Source organism: Betta splendens, chromosome 10 (genome assembly GCF_900634795.4).
Source record: "Betta splendens chromosome 10, fBetSpl5.4, whole genome shotgun sequence".
Taxonomy (NCBI): domain Eukaryota; kingdom Metazoa; phylum Chordata; class Actinopteri; order Anabantiformes; family Osphronemidae; genus Betta; species Betta splendens.
Window position 1 is genome coordinate 16,070,477 of NC_040890.2, and position 14,711 is coordinate 16,085,187.

The 14,711-nt window shown below is 41.1% G+C and overlaps 1 protein-coding gene across 3 annotated transcripts; it reads right to left on the reverse strand.

The window, feature by feature from the left end:
* Positions 1-253: 253 nt before the first annotated feature.
* LOC114864107 (cohesin subunit SA-1) lies at positions 254-14,512 on the reverse strand. Of its 3 annotated transcripts, none has more exons than XM_041072621.2 (32): positions 14,465-14,512; positions 13,649-13,710; positions 13,255-13,351; positions 12,798-13,022; positions 12,064-12,160; positions 11,851-11,927; positions 11,455-11,659; positions 10,844-10,995; positions 10,276-10,473; positions 9,897-9,995; positions 9,310-9,389; positions 8,466-8,573; positions 8,141-8,222; positions 7,572-7,674; positions 7,259-7,365; positions 6,777-6,869; positions 6,519-6,611; positions 6,140-6,340; positions 5,903-5,970; positions 5,706-5,793; positions 5,123-5,203; positions 4,277-4,369; positions 3,873-4,041; positions 3,324-3,457; positions 2,912-3,013; positions 2,665-2,798; positions 2,337-2,459; positions 1,840-2,021; positions 1,479-1,665; positions 987-1,088; positions 797-890; positions 254-624 (listed from the first exon to the last, which is right to left on the reverse strand). In XM_041072621.2, exons 2-32 carry the CDS (start codon positions 13,675-13,677, stop codon positions 574-576), a joined length of 3,654 nt encoding a protein of 1,217 aa, XP_040928555.1. In that variant the 5' UTR covers positions 13,678-13,710; positions 14,465-14,512; the 3' UTR covers positions 254-573. The 3 variants fall into 3 exon arrangements, with proteins under 3 accessions (XP_040928555.1, XP_029020594.1, XP_029020593.1); XM_029164761.2 differs by lacking the exon at positions 14,465-14,512 and adding an exon at positions 13,949-14,137; XM_029164760.3 differs by lacking the exon at positions 14,465-14,512 and adding an exon at positions 13,934-14,084.
* Between the last annotated feature and the right edge of the window lie 199 nt (positions 14,513-14,711).

Consider the following 14,711-nt stretch of genomic DNA (forward strand, 5'->3'; position numbering starts at 1 on the left):
GCTCCACAATTAAACTTCTGGACGTAATTTTTCATAAACCTCATATTTAAGATATAACTTATTTGACAATTGAGATGATATAAACATGAATACATGCTGATGTGAATCTAAATAGAAAAGAACTAACCCTCACTCACCTAATGTGTAAACAAATCCTGGTATTTAATTCAAGTTTATTGTTTAATTCTCAAGTGATACTGATAAACAGTTATTTTCTTATTATTATAATAAGGAGATGCTTTCACAATGTTACTCAGTTTGCTCAGTTAAACAATTTTTTATTATTTTTTTTAAGTTGTCACCCAAGATATTAGCAAATCAAATACAAAATGTGTAATACATGAGTTGCATCTTTCTATGAAACATGAATATAACAAAGCCTGAACACAATCGCTCTTTTTCAACCATTTCTGAAACTTAAATCAAACAACCATTTTTAACATTTAATCCCTGGACCAGAGGATTATTATTTTACTGCTTTCCCTATCAAAACAAACGAGCAAAGCAAAACTGACAGGCGTGCCGAAAGATCACATGGCTCAGTGTAAACACAGAGGAGTCAGGTGTGCGTCCTCAGTCAAACAGCTCATCCAGCGCACTGACTGAAGTGTGGCGCGTGGACGGCTGCAGAGCAAAAAAAGGAAGAACGTTTGAGCCGAGAACAGAAAACCAACACAAATAGATCTCAAATCTGTCACAACTCAGTACTCTGTTCCTTAATAAAATGTTCATAACATAGATTTTCCAAATGACATTAAAAAAATACAGGATTTACACTTGACTGATAATTTCTTACCAGTGTATAAGCAGATTCACTATCCAAGTCACTTTCGTCATCTTCAATCTCTTCCCCCTCTCCTTCTCCATCTTCATTCTGACTGAGAGACAATCTGTGGCAGAGAAGAAAGGCATTATACGGTATGACAAAAATTAATTTAATCACAATTCCCAAATTCTAAAACAATCTCTTTTAACATCACTCTTACAGGTTCATATGAGAGTCCAGGTCTCGCTGGTCCAAGGTGGCGCTAGTCTGGTTGGAGGAGAGTCGGAGTCGCTTGCTGGGCTTCACTTTTCGCATATGTGACCTAGTGAACAGCAGCTGGTAAATTTTGGAAGCCGTGGTGTCTTTGGCACAGGCAAAATGAAAAAATGAAAAAAAAAAACAAAAACACATTTTAAACCCTTTCCCATCTACATTATTATGCTCTATCTCGGTTAGGTAATCATCTAATGCTTGTATTCCAAGATAAATCAACTGCAGAAAGACTTGCCCACAGTGAGTCCATATAATCAGGCTTTTTCCCGGCAACGCTGCACAAATTGCCCACTAAATACAGAACAGAGACAGTCTGACTCTGGCTGGTCGGCAGACATAAATTAACCCTTGGCAATTTGGCAGGTGCCTGGCAGCTATGCCAGAACCTCTGAAATAGAAATGGCAAATACTGTAGACACGGCGATGAAAATCAATTAACCCTGAGGAGAGGTCGTCCTCTGACTCTGGCTTGTCGAAAACGCTTTCAACATCAGACTGTGCGGCTCTGGGTTTGGTGGTGGCCTGTTGCTTGGCGGGCCGCCTCAGGGCAGTGGAGGTGAAGGCTGGGGTTGTCAGGCCGCTGCGGATACTGCTGCCGTCCAACCACAACTCTTTGTCCACTGAACCTGAAGGAGAGAGAATCAGTAGGGGGGGTTATTAAGCATTTAATAAAAGAAATCATCATTATTGTCCTTTCCAGTCCAGAACATTCAAACTATGAGGCTATATTTTAATGATTGATTTATACGATACAAGATACCCACTGTACCAAGAGTTCACAACGCGTGTGTCCATCTCACCCTGAGAAGCGGTCCGCTTGCGTTTAGCGAGAGGCATTTCACGTGAGGGGACAACAACTGCTTCCTCCTCCTCCTGCTCTCTGGGCTTAGCAGAGGAGCGAGGCTCCAATGAACGCTGATACATTCTGACTGACGGCCAGGAGAGGACAGCACCGGGACACTCTGATTTCAAAAACGCAGCGCTGAACATGTAACAACACAATGGGAACAAAGACCAAGTAATCCTTTGTTAACTCTCACAGTTCACAGCTCTTACACAATTAATTCATGAACATCTACTGTAGACTAGTGACATCTAAAGAATCAACACACAGATATAAGTTCTTTGTTCTAGCATATTTTAATTCGTACAAATTTTAATTTAGCAACGCCGGTCAGTTTGAAAAAATATCAGAAAATTCTACTGCCTGGATCTGAACTCAGCAAAATACTTCTGAGTGAAAGTTGTCTATGTATAGATGACCAGTAGTATCAGTATGTGTCCTTTAGGCCCTCACAGTACGACGCGGTCCTGTTGTAGCAGCTTGGAACTGAACTCGCTCAGGATCTCCAAGAAGGTCACATTTGCATGTTGTTCCTCCCCTTCCTTCGATTTTCGAAAGGCAAAACGCACACCATCCCTGAAAGTAACACTCATTATTATATTAACAGACATGTTGGACAAAAATGTCCATAGGTTTAGTTCAAACACTTCACAGTGAACAATTATGAAATATGTGTTTATCAACAAGAGGAAATGTGTTGAACAACTGTTTCTTTTAAAATAAAATAAAATCTGAAAGTGTAATACTCTGAACGATGTTCATAAACATCTTTTTTACTGACATGTGCACAGCCATCACAGGTTTGCGGATACGGTTGAGGTCGATGCCAAAACTCAAGGCAAGCCTCTTGGCCAAGTCTTTAATTTCTAGGAGATTCCGCCTGCTATGAGCCTCTGTAAGCTTCTCTGAGAACAGCTGAACACACACACAAACATAATATCACAGTGAACATATTAGACTAAACGAATGGTTTGCACTAGACATATTTGTCTGATGTTTGAAACCTTATATCAGTAACATGAGCACACCTGCTGCAGACTCAGACAGACAGCCTTGGCACTCTGTACAGGATTGATAAGTTTGCTCCTGCTCACAGTCTCTTTAATGATGTCACCAAAGTCTTTAAAGTACTGAAAAATGAAAAGAAAAAAAACAATTATTCTATTGAATTTCCTGCGCTGACTAAACATTTAATGGTATAAAAATAAGCCACTCAGTTTTAGCCTCCTGTGTTTGTTTTAACCACTGTTCCTCTGACTCACTTTTAGCGCCTCACTGACTAAAACGGATTCTCTCACCCTCCTCCACTCTCCTCCACATCCTCTTCATTATTAATTTGCATGACACAATTTCTTGTGTTCCCAACCCAAATTATTTCTCCAGGTCTGACTGAACACCTTTCAAACTCAGAAATCTGACTATGCCCTGACTAAACTGCACCTTGCTGTAGTGCTTGAAGACATCAGTGGCAGCAGTAAGGTCCAGCACCTCATAGATGACCAGTTTACAGTATCCAGCCAGTTGGCTACGCTTCGTCTGCAGGAGACGTATCTTCATTTCCTCCTCATCCTCAGCTATAAAGACAGGTCAGGGACAGTCATGTGAAGTTTGGACAGCAATAGAACAGTCACCATGAGAAATGTAGAAAGGAAAGAGAGGCGTTCATAAGACAAGAAAAACAGAATGTGTGTTGAAAAACTTATATATATCGTGAGAACTGGCAGTAGATTGTGAAATTTGAAAAAAGGAATTCGATTCAGAAGACTGAAAAAAAAAAAGACATCAAAACTATGACTGCAGGCATAAATAAGGTTAGACTCCTCAGGGAGATCATTGGCAGCATTATAACTGAACAAAAACACTCCCAAAGCACTACACATCAACAAAAACAGTCTTTTCGTGAACACCGTTATTCAATAGTTTGAAATTATCTCTGCAACAGCTTCTGAAAGGTTCCTGTGCAAATATTTTCATCTCGTGCCAGAGTACCGCTGAGATCAGCATCTTCTGGATCCATGAAGATGTAATCGAGAAGGAAAGCAGCCAACTCCGAGCGCAGGGAGTCAGAGGGAGGGTGGACCAGTGACTGGAGGGCTGGTTCAGAGCGGACAGATGTCACACTGTACAACAGCAGCAGGTCACACAGAAGCTCAAATGCCTATGGATCAAGTGTGCACACATTTTTAGGATTTACTGTCTAACAGAAACTACTACTCATTTAAGTAACTCGCAATTTTTATAACAGTTCACTTATTAGTATAATTAATACTCAGCACTCAACCACTGAACTGAACAGACGATAAATACTGATAAACCTACAGTCAACATGTGGGGTTTGTAAATATGCCTTAAATCATTTAGAGTGTGTGATACCACCTTAATTCAGTTCCTACCTGATTTCTGATCTCGGGCTGGTTCACAGACAGACATGTCTGACAGACTCTAGTAAATGAATGCACCTGCTTTTTCAGACGCTTCAGTTCAGCCTGATACGTGGGAAAACAACACAGGTATAAATCCTAGGAAGGACAGTTTTATTCCATAGGCAACATACACTTAAGGGAGCTCTTTCCAAACAACAGCGATCATCACAAAACACAGCATCTTACTAGTTGTCAGCTGAGCAAGGTGAAAACTGGGAATGAGACTGTTTTTACGAACCTATTACAAAGGTAAACATTCAAAACAAGCTCTAAAGGCATAATTTCCTCGCATCTGTTTGCCACAACTGCCCTACATCATACGTGGTATTTCTGTAGGTGGGCATGTCAGATTTAGAACTCTGAAACTCTGTTTAGGAAAACACTATAGGGTTGCATGAGTCATAAGAACATCCTCAGTGTGTGAGAGCAGAAAAGAGAAAAGATTAAAATTAAAAAAACGAGAGAGAATAGAATAAGACAACATATATTTAAATAAAGTATGGAGCCAGCATTAAGTATGAGTGACACTGTGGGTGTAAAGACCTGCCAACGCATTGTTGTGTTAATTGCCTGCTTTCTGCACAGCTGATTAATTGCTGAACTACACAGATGAAAAGAGCCCACAGAAACCAGTAACATTACAACCCTGGGGTGGCTGGTTGCTGAGACAGATCACTGAAGTATTAATGTGGGTTGGTTCATCTCATACACTTCCAGGGGCTGAGTTTGAATGTGAATGACTGACTGAAGGTCAGACTATTTCTAAACAGCGAATGCAGAAAAAGACTCAGCTCTTAGACTATATCAGACGAGCACCTCATGTGGCTTGGAGTTGACCGCATTCACTTTAGCCCACATCAGGTGATAGGCTGCACATCTCAGAGCTGACACCATGAGCTGCAATTACACAAAGGGAAGCTAAAATCAGCTTTTGCACAGATGGCAAAAATATTTTCTACTTCAACAAATTGGCGCTGGTGATGGTTTCCACTGTTAATACTTGCCTTAACTAATCTTTTCACAAAAACGTTCAATACTACTAGTCGTGAACAATATCTAAACCAGATGAAATTGATTTGTTCAGCCATTTCTATGCAAATTATGAAATTAATCAATGTTTAGAAGTAATGTTGTCATTAGTTTAGCAGTGAGGTCAAGGGCAGTGGTTGCCTAGTAACAAAGTGACGCAGAAGGCTGCTCTTTTTGAAAATTGCGTAGGTTTTAACAAAAAGGATGTACAATGCACCTGGCATTTTGTATTGTGCAAAAATATCTTGGTCCTGTCCCCTGATGAACGTCAGTAGTTTTATTTTCATAAAAACTATGTTAGTCTGTTTAGTCATAATGTTTCACAGTTGCCCAGTTTTCATTGTGAATGTGTGACTATGATTAGACAAACCTCCTTCTCAAGATCTCCAGACTCCAACCTGCTCCTCAGCAGTTCAATACAGGGGTCCAATATCTTCCAGCCTGTCGGGTCTATGGCGCTAAATAAGAAAAAAAAAATAAAAACAATCACACAATAAGGCCACACGCATGCCTGGAGAACAGTTTCCATAGCTAACATGATGTAGACATGATGCACACTTACTGTACCTGCCCAAGGTAGCGATCCTTTTCAATGCACTGGCTGCACTATACAGTTCGTCTTCATCTGCAATTCCCTAATGACAAACACAAGATGTTGTTGTTTCCAAAGTTTAATCATACACAAGTCACTTTGACTTGATGAAATTCATGGAGTCATTACAGCGCATAATGAACCAATGTTTACTCAAACACTGTACAAGCATATGTGCACTAGATGCACGTGTCACAGACAAGCTCCCCTACCTGCAGCAGGTCGCCCAGATAGGCGCTGAACCATTCACACAAGCTGTCCAACAGCTGGCTGAACGCCCGGTGTGCGCGGGAGGAGAAGGTGTAGCGGACGGAGCAAAGGGCACTGGCAAGGACGGCACAAGCCTCCAACACAATGTGCTCTGTGTGCTTCTCCACAATGCCACACACCTGGGACAGCAGCAGGTCCAGATGCTAGGGGACGACAGTTGGGTTTAAGTGAAGAAAAAACAGACACAGGTTAAGACCCTAAAATTGGAATTCTAAGGTAATATGTGATGAACCACAAAGCCCCACCTCAGTACAGTACATTCCTAACATTCTCCCTGCCAGCAGCCAGCACTCGGCCTTTAATATTTCTCATTCATCTTACCTTCTCCAGCCACTGAGCACTATTGTACATCTCCAGGTCAAAGTAGAGGGGAGCTTTGAGCAGAAGGCTCACTTTCTGTGCATCTGCTGAGTACTGCAGATCAGCAAGGACAAAAAATATAAATACTACAACTTATACTAAATACTACAACAAATAACAGTATTGTCCTTTCTTGGTTAAAAAGTTAGGCTACCGAAGCTTTACCAAGTAAGTAATGTAAACAACTTCAACTTACAAGATGAAAAATGGTAAATATACCTTTGTCAGAAGCTGAGGAAGTAAAGGAACAAAGTGGGTGGTGATACGTCTTTTGTCTTGTTCCTGAATCTTCTTGTCCTTCATACTCAGGACCTAATTACAGGAACATCACCAGATGTCCATAAGTACAGACAAATGGCAGTGGACACTGTGTTATACAAGCAAGTCAAAAGAAAACCATCATCACTTTACATATTTATCTGTAAATGTGTTGATTTTGTGATTTGATGTGAAGCTACCGAAGGCTTTTAAATGAAGCCATTACACTGCACTTTTAGATACTGGTGAGAATCAGATTTAAAAATTAAACATCCGTATTCCCATACAACAGGCTGATGGGTGGTGGATCTTACGCGTTCTTATCCTACTTGACTTTATTAGGAAAATGTGAATCATTTGACATTTGTCTCACCCCCAAGCTCCACTGTTCCATAAAACATTAAGTACAGAGGATTATGCACATATTTATCAGCATGCCTTACCATCTTCTTGCCTTGAGTTCTCCCAACAGGTGGAGTTGCCTCTGCTGCCTGCCTGATGGCACACATCATCAGCTCTATGAGAACTCCCTCCTCCTCATATATCAGACCTGACAACACAGAAGTGGAGAAAGCACCAGAACTGAGTGGGTGACAGCACAAAGCAGCACAAGTTGGCAGAGGAAGCAGACTTCATTTTTACACCGTTTGCATCTTAAGATGGGTGGCCTGCACTGACTCAGAGTGTAACCTGGTAATGACTGCAGTTCACACTGCCTGTCAGGTAAACACAGCCAAACAACATCTAGTCCCTCACCAGACTCCTGTAGCAATAAAGTGGTCATAGTTTCCCAGTCCCTCAGTTCAGATCCTGCCACACCCCACAGGCTGTCCACCAGATATGTCCCATGTTCGTGAAACTGTAGGGAGAGAGAATTAACTGATTTACTGGAATGCTATTACAATGACCATAATTTAATTTACCCATAGTTAATAATAATAACAACCATGTTCTAATGCAGGGGTGGACAATTATGTGGGCACTGTTCTGCTGGCTTTCCAACTCTATCTGCTGATTACCTTGATCGGGTGTGCCATGTAACTTTTTCAGCTGCTGATTGACTGAACAAAACCGATGGAAGTAATCAGCGGTAACTCAGGCAGGGAGACTTGGAAAACCAGCAGGATGGCAATCCTTGAGGACTGGAATTGCTTTGTTTTAATGTTTTTTTTTTAGTAGAAAAAATTTCCCAGCCATAACTTGAAAACTGAACTAAAGATATGAAGTCTGGTCTGAAGATGAATAATCATTTGGATTATTTAGCCACTGTTATCACATTATTAGTTTTTGCAAATTTAAACCATGAGAGAAAAAGAGAGCCCTACCTCACTCTGGATGTAGAAGGAGATGAGGATTTCAAAGAAGGCTACATTCCCCTGGTTTCCACTGGAAATCACACTTTTCAGCCTAACATACACACACAGCATTTAAGATTTTCACAATAACAAATAAACTATTAGGTAAAAAATACAGACACCATCATTAACATTAGACTTTATCAGGATGAATGTGGAATAATAATAATAATAAATAAATAAATACATATTTCATATACATATACATATAAATACAAATATTTTAAGTTTTTTTTTAAACACACAGACATCAGCTGGACTAGAATGATTTATTGCTATTACTATGAAAGCGTACTTGTTGTAGAGGAAGCTGCCGGCTGCAGATGCCAGGCTTCTATGTGAAGCATAAACCAAGGGGTAGATGTGGGCACAATCCTCTTCTTTCAGCCCCTCCTCAGTCCTCCTTGAGAATGAATGCATACAGACAAAAGGCAAGAAGAATGTAAAACACTTAACAGTACTTACATCAGTGCCGTGCTGTTCAAATGTTTGGTTATATTTGACGTGTGGCTAAATTAGCAGTGAGCTAACCTGTAGTTTCTTCTAAGTAATTACAAGCTTTTGTCCATTTACTGAGCTTCATTTCTCGCTCACTGTGCTGCATCTAAACAAACTACATGTCCAGCATTCTGCACCAATTAAATAAAACTTGCAAGTTTCAACTTCGAATTTGGTTCTAATTTGGAAACGAGTTTCGGTACTCAAGACTTGAGTCAGTGTGAAATGCTGGCAAACTTGAGGAATCACGATGCTGTGAATCATCAGCAAGAGCGACAAACAGTGTTATCACAGTTCTGAGTAACCATTACACTTCTATTGTTGAGACGATGGACTTGGACGACTAAGATGTACTCGCAGTAACTAATTATTTTCACCATGCAGTAAGACGAGAATTCCGGTGAGAAATGTTTTACTCTGGTATCCCGTAAAGTTACTCACGCAGTAATCACCGAATTTACAGACCAAACTCTAACTAAGCAAATAAAATCCATAAAACAGCAATAACTTAAAAAATACTTTAAGCCAATTTCATCAGTGAATTACAATTAGTATGTTTTGATCATTAAATATGATATTGCTGTGTAATACACTGCAGATGCTAGCACAGTGGAAACAGCAGAGACAGAAAAAACCCTCACTGTTGGATCTGCTGCAACAAACTGAACACTTCCACTGCCACATCTTGGTCCTTGTCCAGCACCATGCTAAGTATCCTCTCCTAGACACACAAACACACATTTGGATGTACTGATATTTCGATTTAAACACTGGTACACACACACACAGGCATACACACACAATTAACAGAGATATGCCCACACTACCAGACAACATGCACACAAACCCATTGACTAGGCACTAAGTCTTGGCATGAAAGCCATTTATCTGCTGTAACACATGTGACTTAGGAAGGTTTGATGTGTTAAAGAAGAGCTATTAATCAACAATAATTGGCAGCAATGAATGCACACAGACATATGTCCAGACAAAAGAAGAAACCATGACAAAAATGGGGCTGATATTGGTGAAAAAGGGGAAAGGAAATGAGTGGAGAGGGCACAAAATACTGAGAACGGGGAGAGAGGAAGGCAACAGAGTAATAACAAAATAAGCTGAAACAATAGATTAAAGAGATGTTAAGACAGACACAGACAGACAGAGGGAAGAGGGAGGGAGAGAAGAGGCGGTAAATGAGGTGCGATTCCAATCCAGAGGGATGCCTCACTTTGAATCTGCTGGTGAAAAGCTCCAGGCGGCCAATAAATTCCTTCTCCTGGTACAGACCCTGCAGGGCACGCACACACTGCAGACGCACTGGACTTTGCTGGTGGAAACAACAGTGTACAGTAACAGTTCTTTATCTGAAGTGCATACAGGCTTTCCCTTTTTGTCTATTAAATTAGTAAAGTAAATTTCTTGTGTTCTATTTGTGCAGAAATTCTAGGATTTAGGTCATCAAAGCTTACAGTAAATAAAAACAAAGGCTATGCACTACAGTTACTGGTAGATTGCTGCATACAGACATTTTTAAATATTCACAAATGCAATAATAGACATAACAGTAACATTTTACTGTATGATCTAGTGCATTGAATGTGCTCAACCTTATCATGAAGGGTCCATCCCAGGTATTTAAGGTATCCATCATTGAGGAAGTCTTCGGGGTCAGTTTTCTGCCACACGCCCAGCTCCTCGATACACGCCGCCCGGATCTCAGGCAGCCGGTCTCGGTATCGGTGCACAAAAACTCCACGAAAGGTGGCATTTATCATGGATGAAAGCTCCTCTCTGTTCTCTTGCAGCTACACATACACACACAACACATGAATATACACATAGACAACCAAGACCAGAACAAAGCGGCTTAGCTTGGCTTCCTATTGCTTTGAGGAACGATCATTACAGCTAGTTATTCCTCACAATCCACAGCGATTATACATACGCCGACTACTACTAAAGCATCTTCCATTTAATAACCTTAAACAACCTGTGACAAACAAGATGTCCTACAATCCACTAAATGAGTTCTCTTAGTATTTATCTCTTTGACCAGATGGAAAACCTAAAATAAAAAAAAATCAGTGCACCTGCAAGATTTCCCTTACAGAGTCATAACACTACATTATTGTACAAGTACCATTTTCTGAACTCATGCCAGTGTGTTTTTAACACCTTGCTGATGTTGGCCTGCAGCTCCTCCAGTCTGTCAGAAGCTCTGTGTTGTGCCCTCTTGCTGTTCTCCATGTCGTATTGCCGCTGGGTGGTCTGCAGCTGAACAGACACCATCACAGCTACTTCTACCAGCCCTGTCATCAGCTTCATGGCTATCAGAGAAAAACACGCAGAGTGACACAGCTGGATAGCATTGACAGAGGCGAGCATGATCAGAGGTAAATCCCTGGAGGACAGATAGATTAAACACCAAACTGCACAGCACCCAATGGATGGAGCCAAATACATACCTATGACACAAAGACATATTTATATTAGATTTTACAATTTAATGTAGAAGCACATAGGAGTAGCAGCAGTCACAGTACACTTTACACAAGTATTTTGAGAGAAGAAAGAAAAAGGGACAATAAGAATCACAAAATAATGTATATTATTAGCAATTATAGCAGGTGTCTGAATGGAGCTTATTCGGCTACACAGAAAAGCAGGACATCCCTAGTGCAGGATTTTACCACAATTTAAATATAGACAATAACAGAAAGGTTGGGGTTAAAACAGTGTCACAACCAAAGCTCCCTGGGTGATCTACGTATTGCTGTCACTATTACCTAGCAGGGTACTTGTGTGTCTAAAGGCTCGGACCTGGGAGTCGGACAGGCCGGTGAGCAAAGACAGCAGGGAGGGGAAGAGGTATTCGTCAAAAACGAGGCTATTTCGACAGGAGCGCACCAAAGCCTGAGCAAATTCACATAGGCCAGCCTTAAAACGTTTCTGCTGGAGCCCTGGAGTGCACAGAGGGTAATTCCCTGAGTCCTGGAGGAGAACAGGAAGAAACAGGAAACATATTTACAATAAAGTGGCTTAAAGCAGAACCCTGTGGTATATTCTTATGTTATATCGATCAGTTGTGTGTTGACCACCAACCATATGTCAAAGAATTGCTTACTCTATGCTTCAGATCCTAAACTACATATAGAAGTCAAGCTGAACTTTCCTTTCCTCACCTCATTAAACTCTTTGGTTAGCGTGCCAATGATGTCAGCATTCTGCATGCTGTCAATCATCTCTCTGCTAACCACACCTGGACAAAGGAATTAAAAATTAATGCTGTAGCTGACTGCCGATAACTGCCTAAGCTGAAATTGGAAAGATAATCTATTGAACTTTGACCCTCACTCCTAACCACCCATCGTTTAGCCCCCCTCTTGAGCTCTGACCTTTGCATCCACAGGACTGAACAATGAAGTTGATGAGCACCAGCAGCCCCACCTCCCGACTTCGCTTGTAGCTTTCCAGCCACTCGTCCACTATAGTCTTTAAAAAGGCAGGGAGACAGTCACCAATGAAAACACTGGTCTCAGATCAAAGGACAGATGGATTTAACTTAAACAATGTAGAATTTGAATAACATAGATTTTAGTTTTCTTCACTGCAATTTTTGCATAATCATTTTGAACCGTGACGCAAAGAGACAGCTTCAGACCATCTGTTGTGTTTTATAGATGTAAAGAGAAACATTAAGCTGTTTTTACTTTACTTGAACAGTACTATAGGCACATTTGTTCAATTTGATACATCTTCACCCCTCAATGCTCTATACTGTAGTGACAGACCTTTTATTACTGCGGACCACACTTTTTTTGTCTTTCTATTGTTAGACAGTCCTTCTTTCATAGTCTTAAAACCTAGGAGACTGGCCACAGCATAACAATAGTTGGAAGGGACGCCTGCTGTCAATCATTGACAACATGATCCTTCCTCTTTGCGTATCAAAGGCAGTTCTGTTGGATCACATCAGTCAGTCACTGACAGCACATGATAATCTCCTTCATCGCAGGCTCTTAGAACCATGTCTCTCCTAATTATCAATGCCTCCTTTAGGACCTCCCTCCCTTCATATGTTTCGCTGAACTCACTTCCCTACATGCTATTTAACTGAAGGATTGCTCACCACCATGGCACTCTTTCCAGAGCTGACTGCATCGTAGATATTCTCAGCACTGATATCCTGGTTCCCCTCATTCACCCTTCTTTCAGGTCTAGGAGAGGCCTGTCTGGGTATTCCCCGGGGAACCTGCTGCCGATGCTTTGAAGCTTCTACAGTAGAGGGGATGGGGCTACGACTGGAGATGGATTCTAGCCTCGATGCAGCTCTGAGCCTAGGTTTCTTGGGTGGCTTGAAAGGGGAGAATGAGAGGTAGCACAGCGGGGGATTCAAAGTGGACTGATGTGGTCAGTGGAGTTAATATGGCAGGACAACCTCAGTGTTACAGTTGCTATACTTCCGTTCAGCCTTTTTAATGATTTACAAGAACTGAGAGATAATCAACATCATGATTTCAACAGCACAAAGAATTAAACTTGCAAAAGCTTAACACCACAGTGGATATTAAACAAACATAACTCACTTGAGGTCCAAGCACTGCCTTTTTTCTTTGCTTTGAGGATTTAATCGTTGCCTCAAAATCACTGCCAGAGTCTGAGAAGTCATCCAACTCCTCAAAACTAAGAGATAAAAAGGCAGAATCTTGAGATTCTGATGATTATAAGTACGTTTACGTACATTTCGCAAATTACTACTGTAGATGAACACCTAGATGTATTGGCTATAGCACCGCCTCCATCCCAGTCTTTTCTGAAATGGGTACGCCCCCCAACCCCCCGGGGGTGCTGTAACATGTATGATTCTTTTTACAGGTCTTCTACATGCTGAATCAGCGTAAGTGCATCTATGTTGACAACCATGCTGGTGTTCTCTGACCTCATGATATTACCCAGTATAGCTGGAATTTGTCTGATTACCTGTCCAGTACCAAGTCGTCACTCGGCATCGTTGGTAATAGACACAGGGACAAGTTAATGTTCTACGGGAGAGGGAGAGATGACACAGATTTGACATTAAGGACATTTAAGCTGCAAGACCACATTTAGCTAGCACGTTCACTACGTAATCGATAGCTAGCGTTAGCCTTAGCGTTTGCTTAATGAGCACGATCCATTAGCGAACAGTTAAATGTTTTAGGATAATAGCAAACTAACTACAATCAATATACAACTAATATAAGCCTATATAATAAATCCACACACTGATTGGATATTTACTGAGCCGAGTTTTTTCTTCGTTTTTTCTGGCCTAACTGTACTTTTTCCTCTCTCTGACCGTGCGACGACAATCAAGGGCGCGCAGACGTACGCACAACTATTCTGAATGTTGATTGGCCAGAGGGTCCTCAGCTCAAGAGATGATTGGTCTATACAAAAACGCTCCTTCGTCATTTGTCAGTTCGAGACAATATTCAGATTCAATAACACGATATGCCAGCTTTGACGAATGACAACTTCTGAAGTGAAAAGACTTTCACAATTTAAAAGTATAGTAGATATAAATAAATAATATAATAATATACAAGTGTGCATTTGATATATTGGCGCCATAGTATTATTTATGTAACTATCATCATGTATTTTTTAAATAACTTTTAGGATTACTGTCTGTCTGTCTGTCTGTCTGTCTGTCTGTCTGTCTGTCTGTCTGTCTGTCTGTCTGTCTGTCCAGCTTTTAGGACCCCGAGGTGACTGTCTCAGCTGTTCTCCGCCCCGCCACCGCAGGCTCTTCACCTCTCATGTTGGTCTCCCCCTGTTCGGTCCATTGTTCTGTGTTTGACACGCTTCCTCCAAAGTCAACCCTCCCTGGCTGAATCATTCAACGTCCGGCCTAGCCTTTCAAAATAAAATGTTTACTACATCATGCAGTTGTTTCGCGTCTCTGCGTGAGGACGCTGAACCTTTGTTTTTGACAACCATTATTTTTGACACAAACTCTCATCATAAGGCTTGATCCCTAGGTTATTCAACAGTTAATCCA

Excerpts from the sequence above, each read along its gene's own strand:
- LOC114864107 (XM_029164761.2), bottom strand. The coding sequence starts at position 14,122 with ATGACGAAGGAGCGTTTTTGTATAGACCAATCATCTCTTGAGCTGAGG. Across the intron at positions 7,366-7,571 it reads TTTATTGCTACAGGAGTCTG|GTCTGATATATGAGGAGGAG; the intron begins GTGAGGGACTAG and ends CTGTGTTGTCAG. Across the intron at positions 1,666-1,839 it reads CAAGCGGACCGCTTCTCAGG|GTTCAGTGGACAAAGAGTTG; the intron begins GTGAGATGGACA and ends TCTCTCCTTCAG.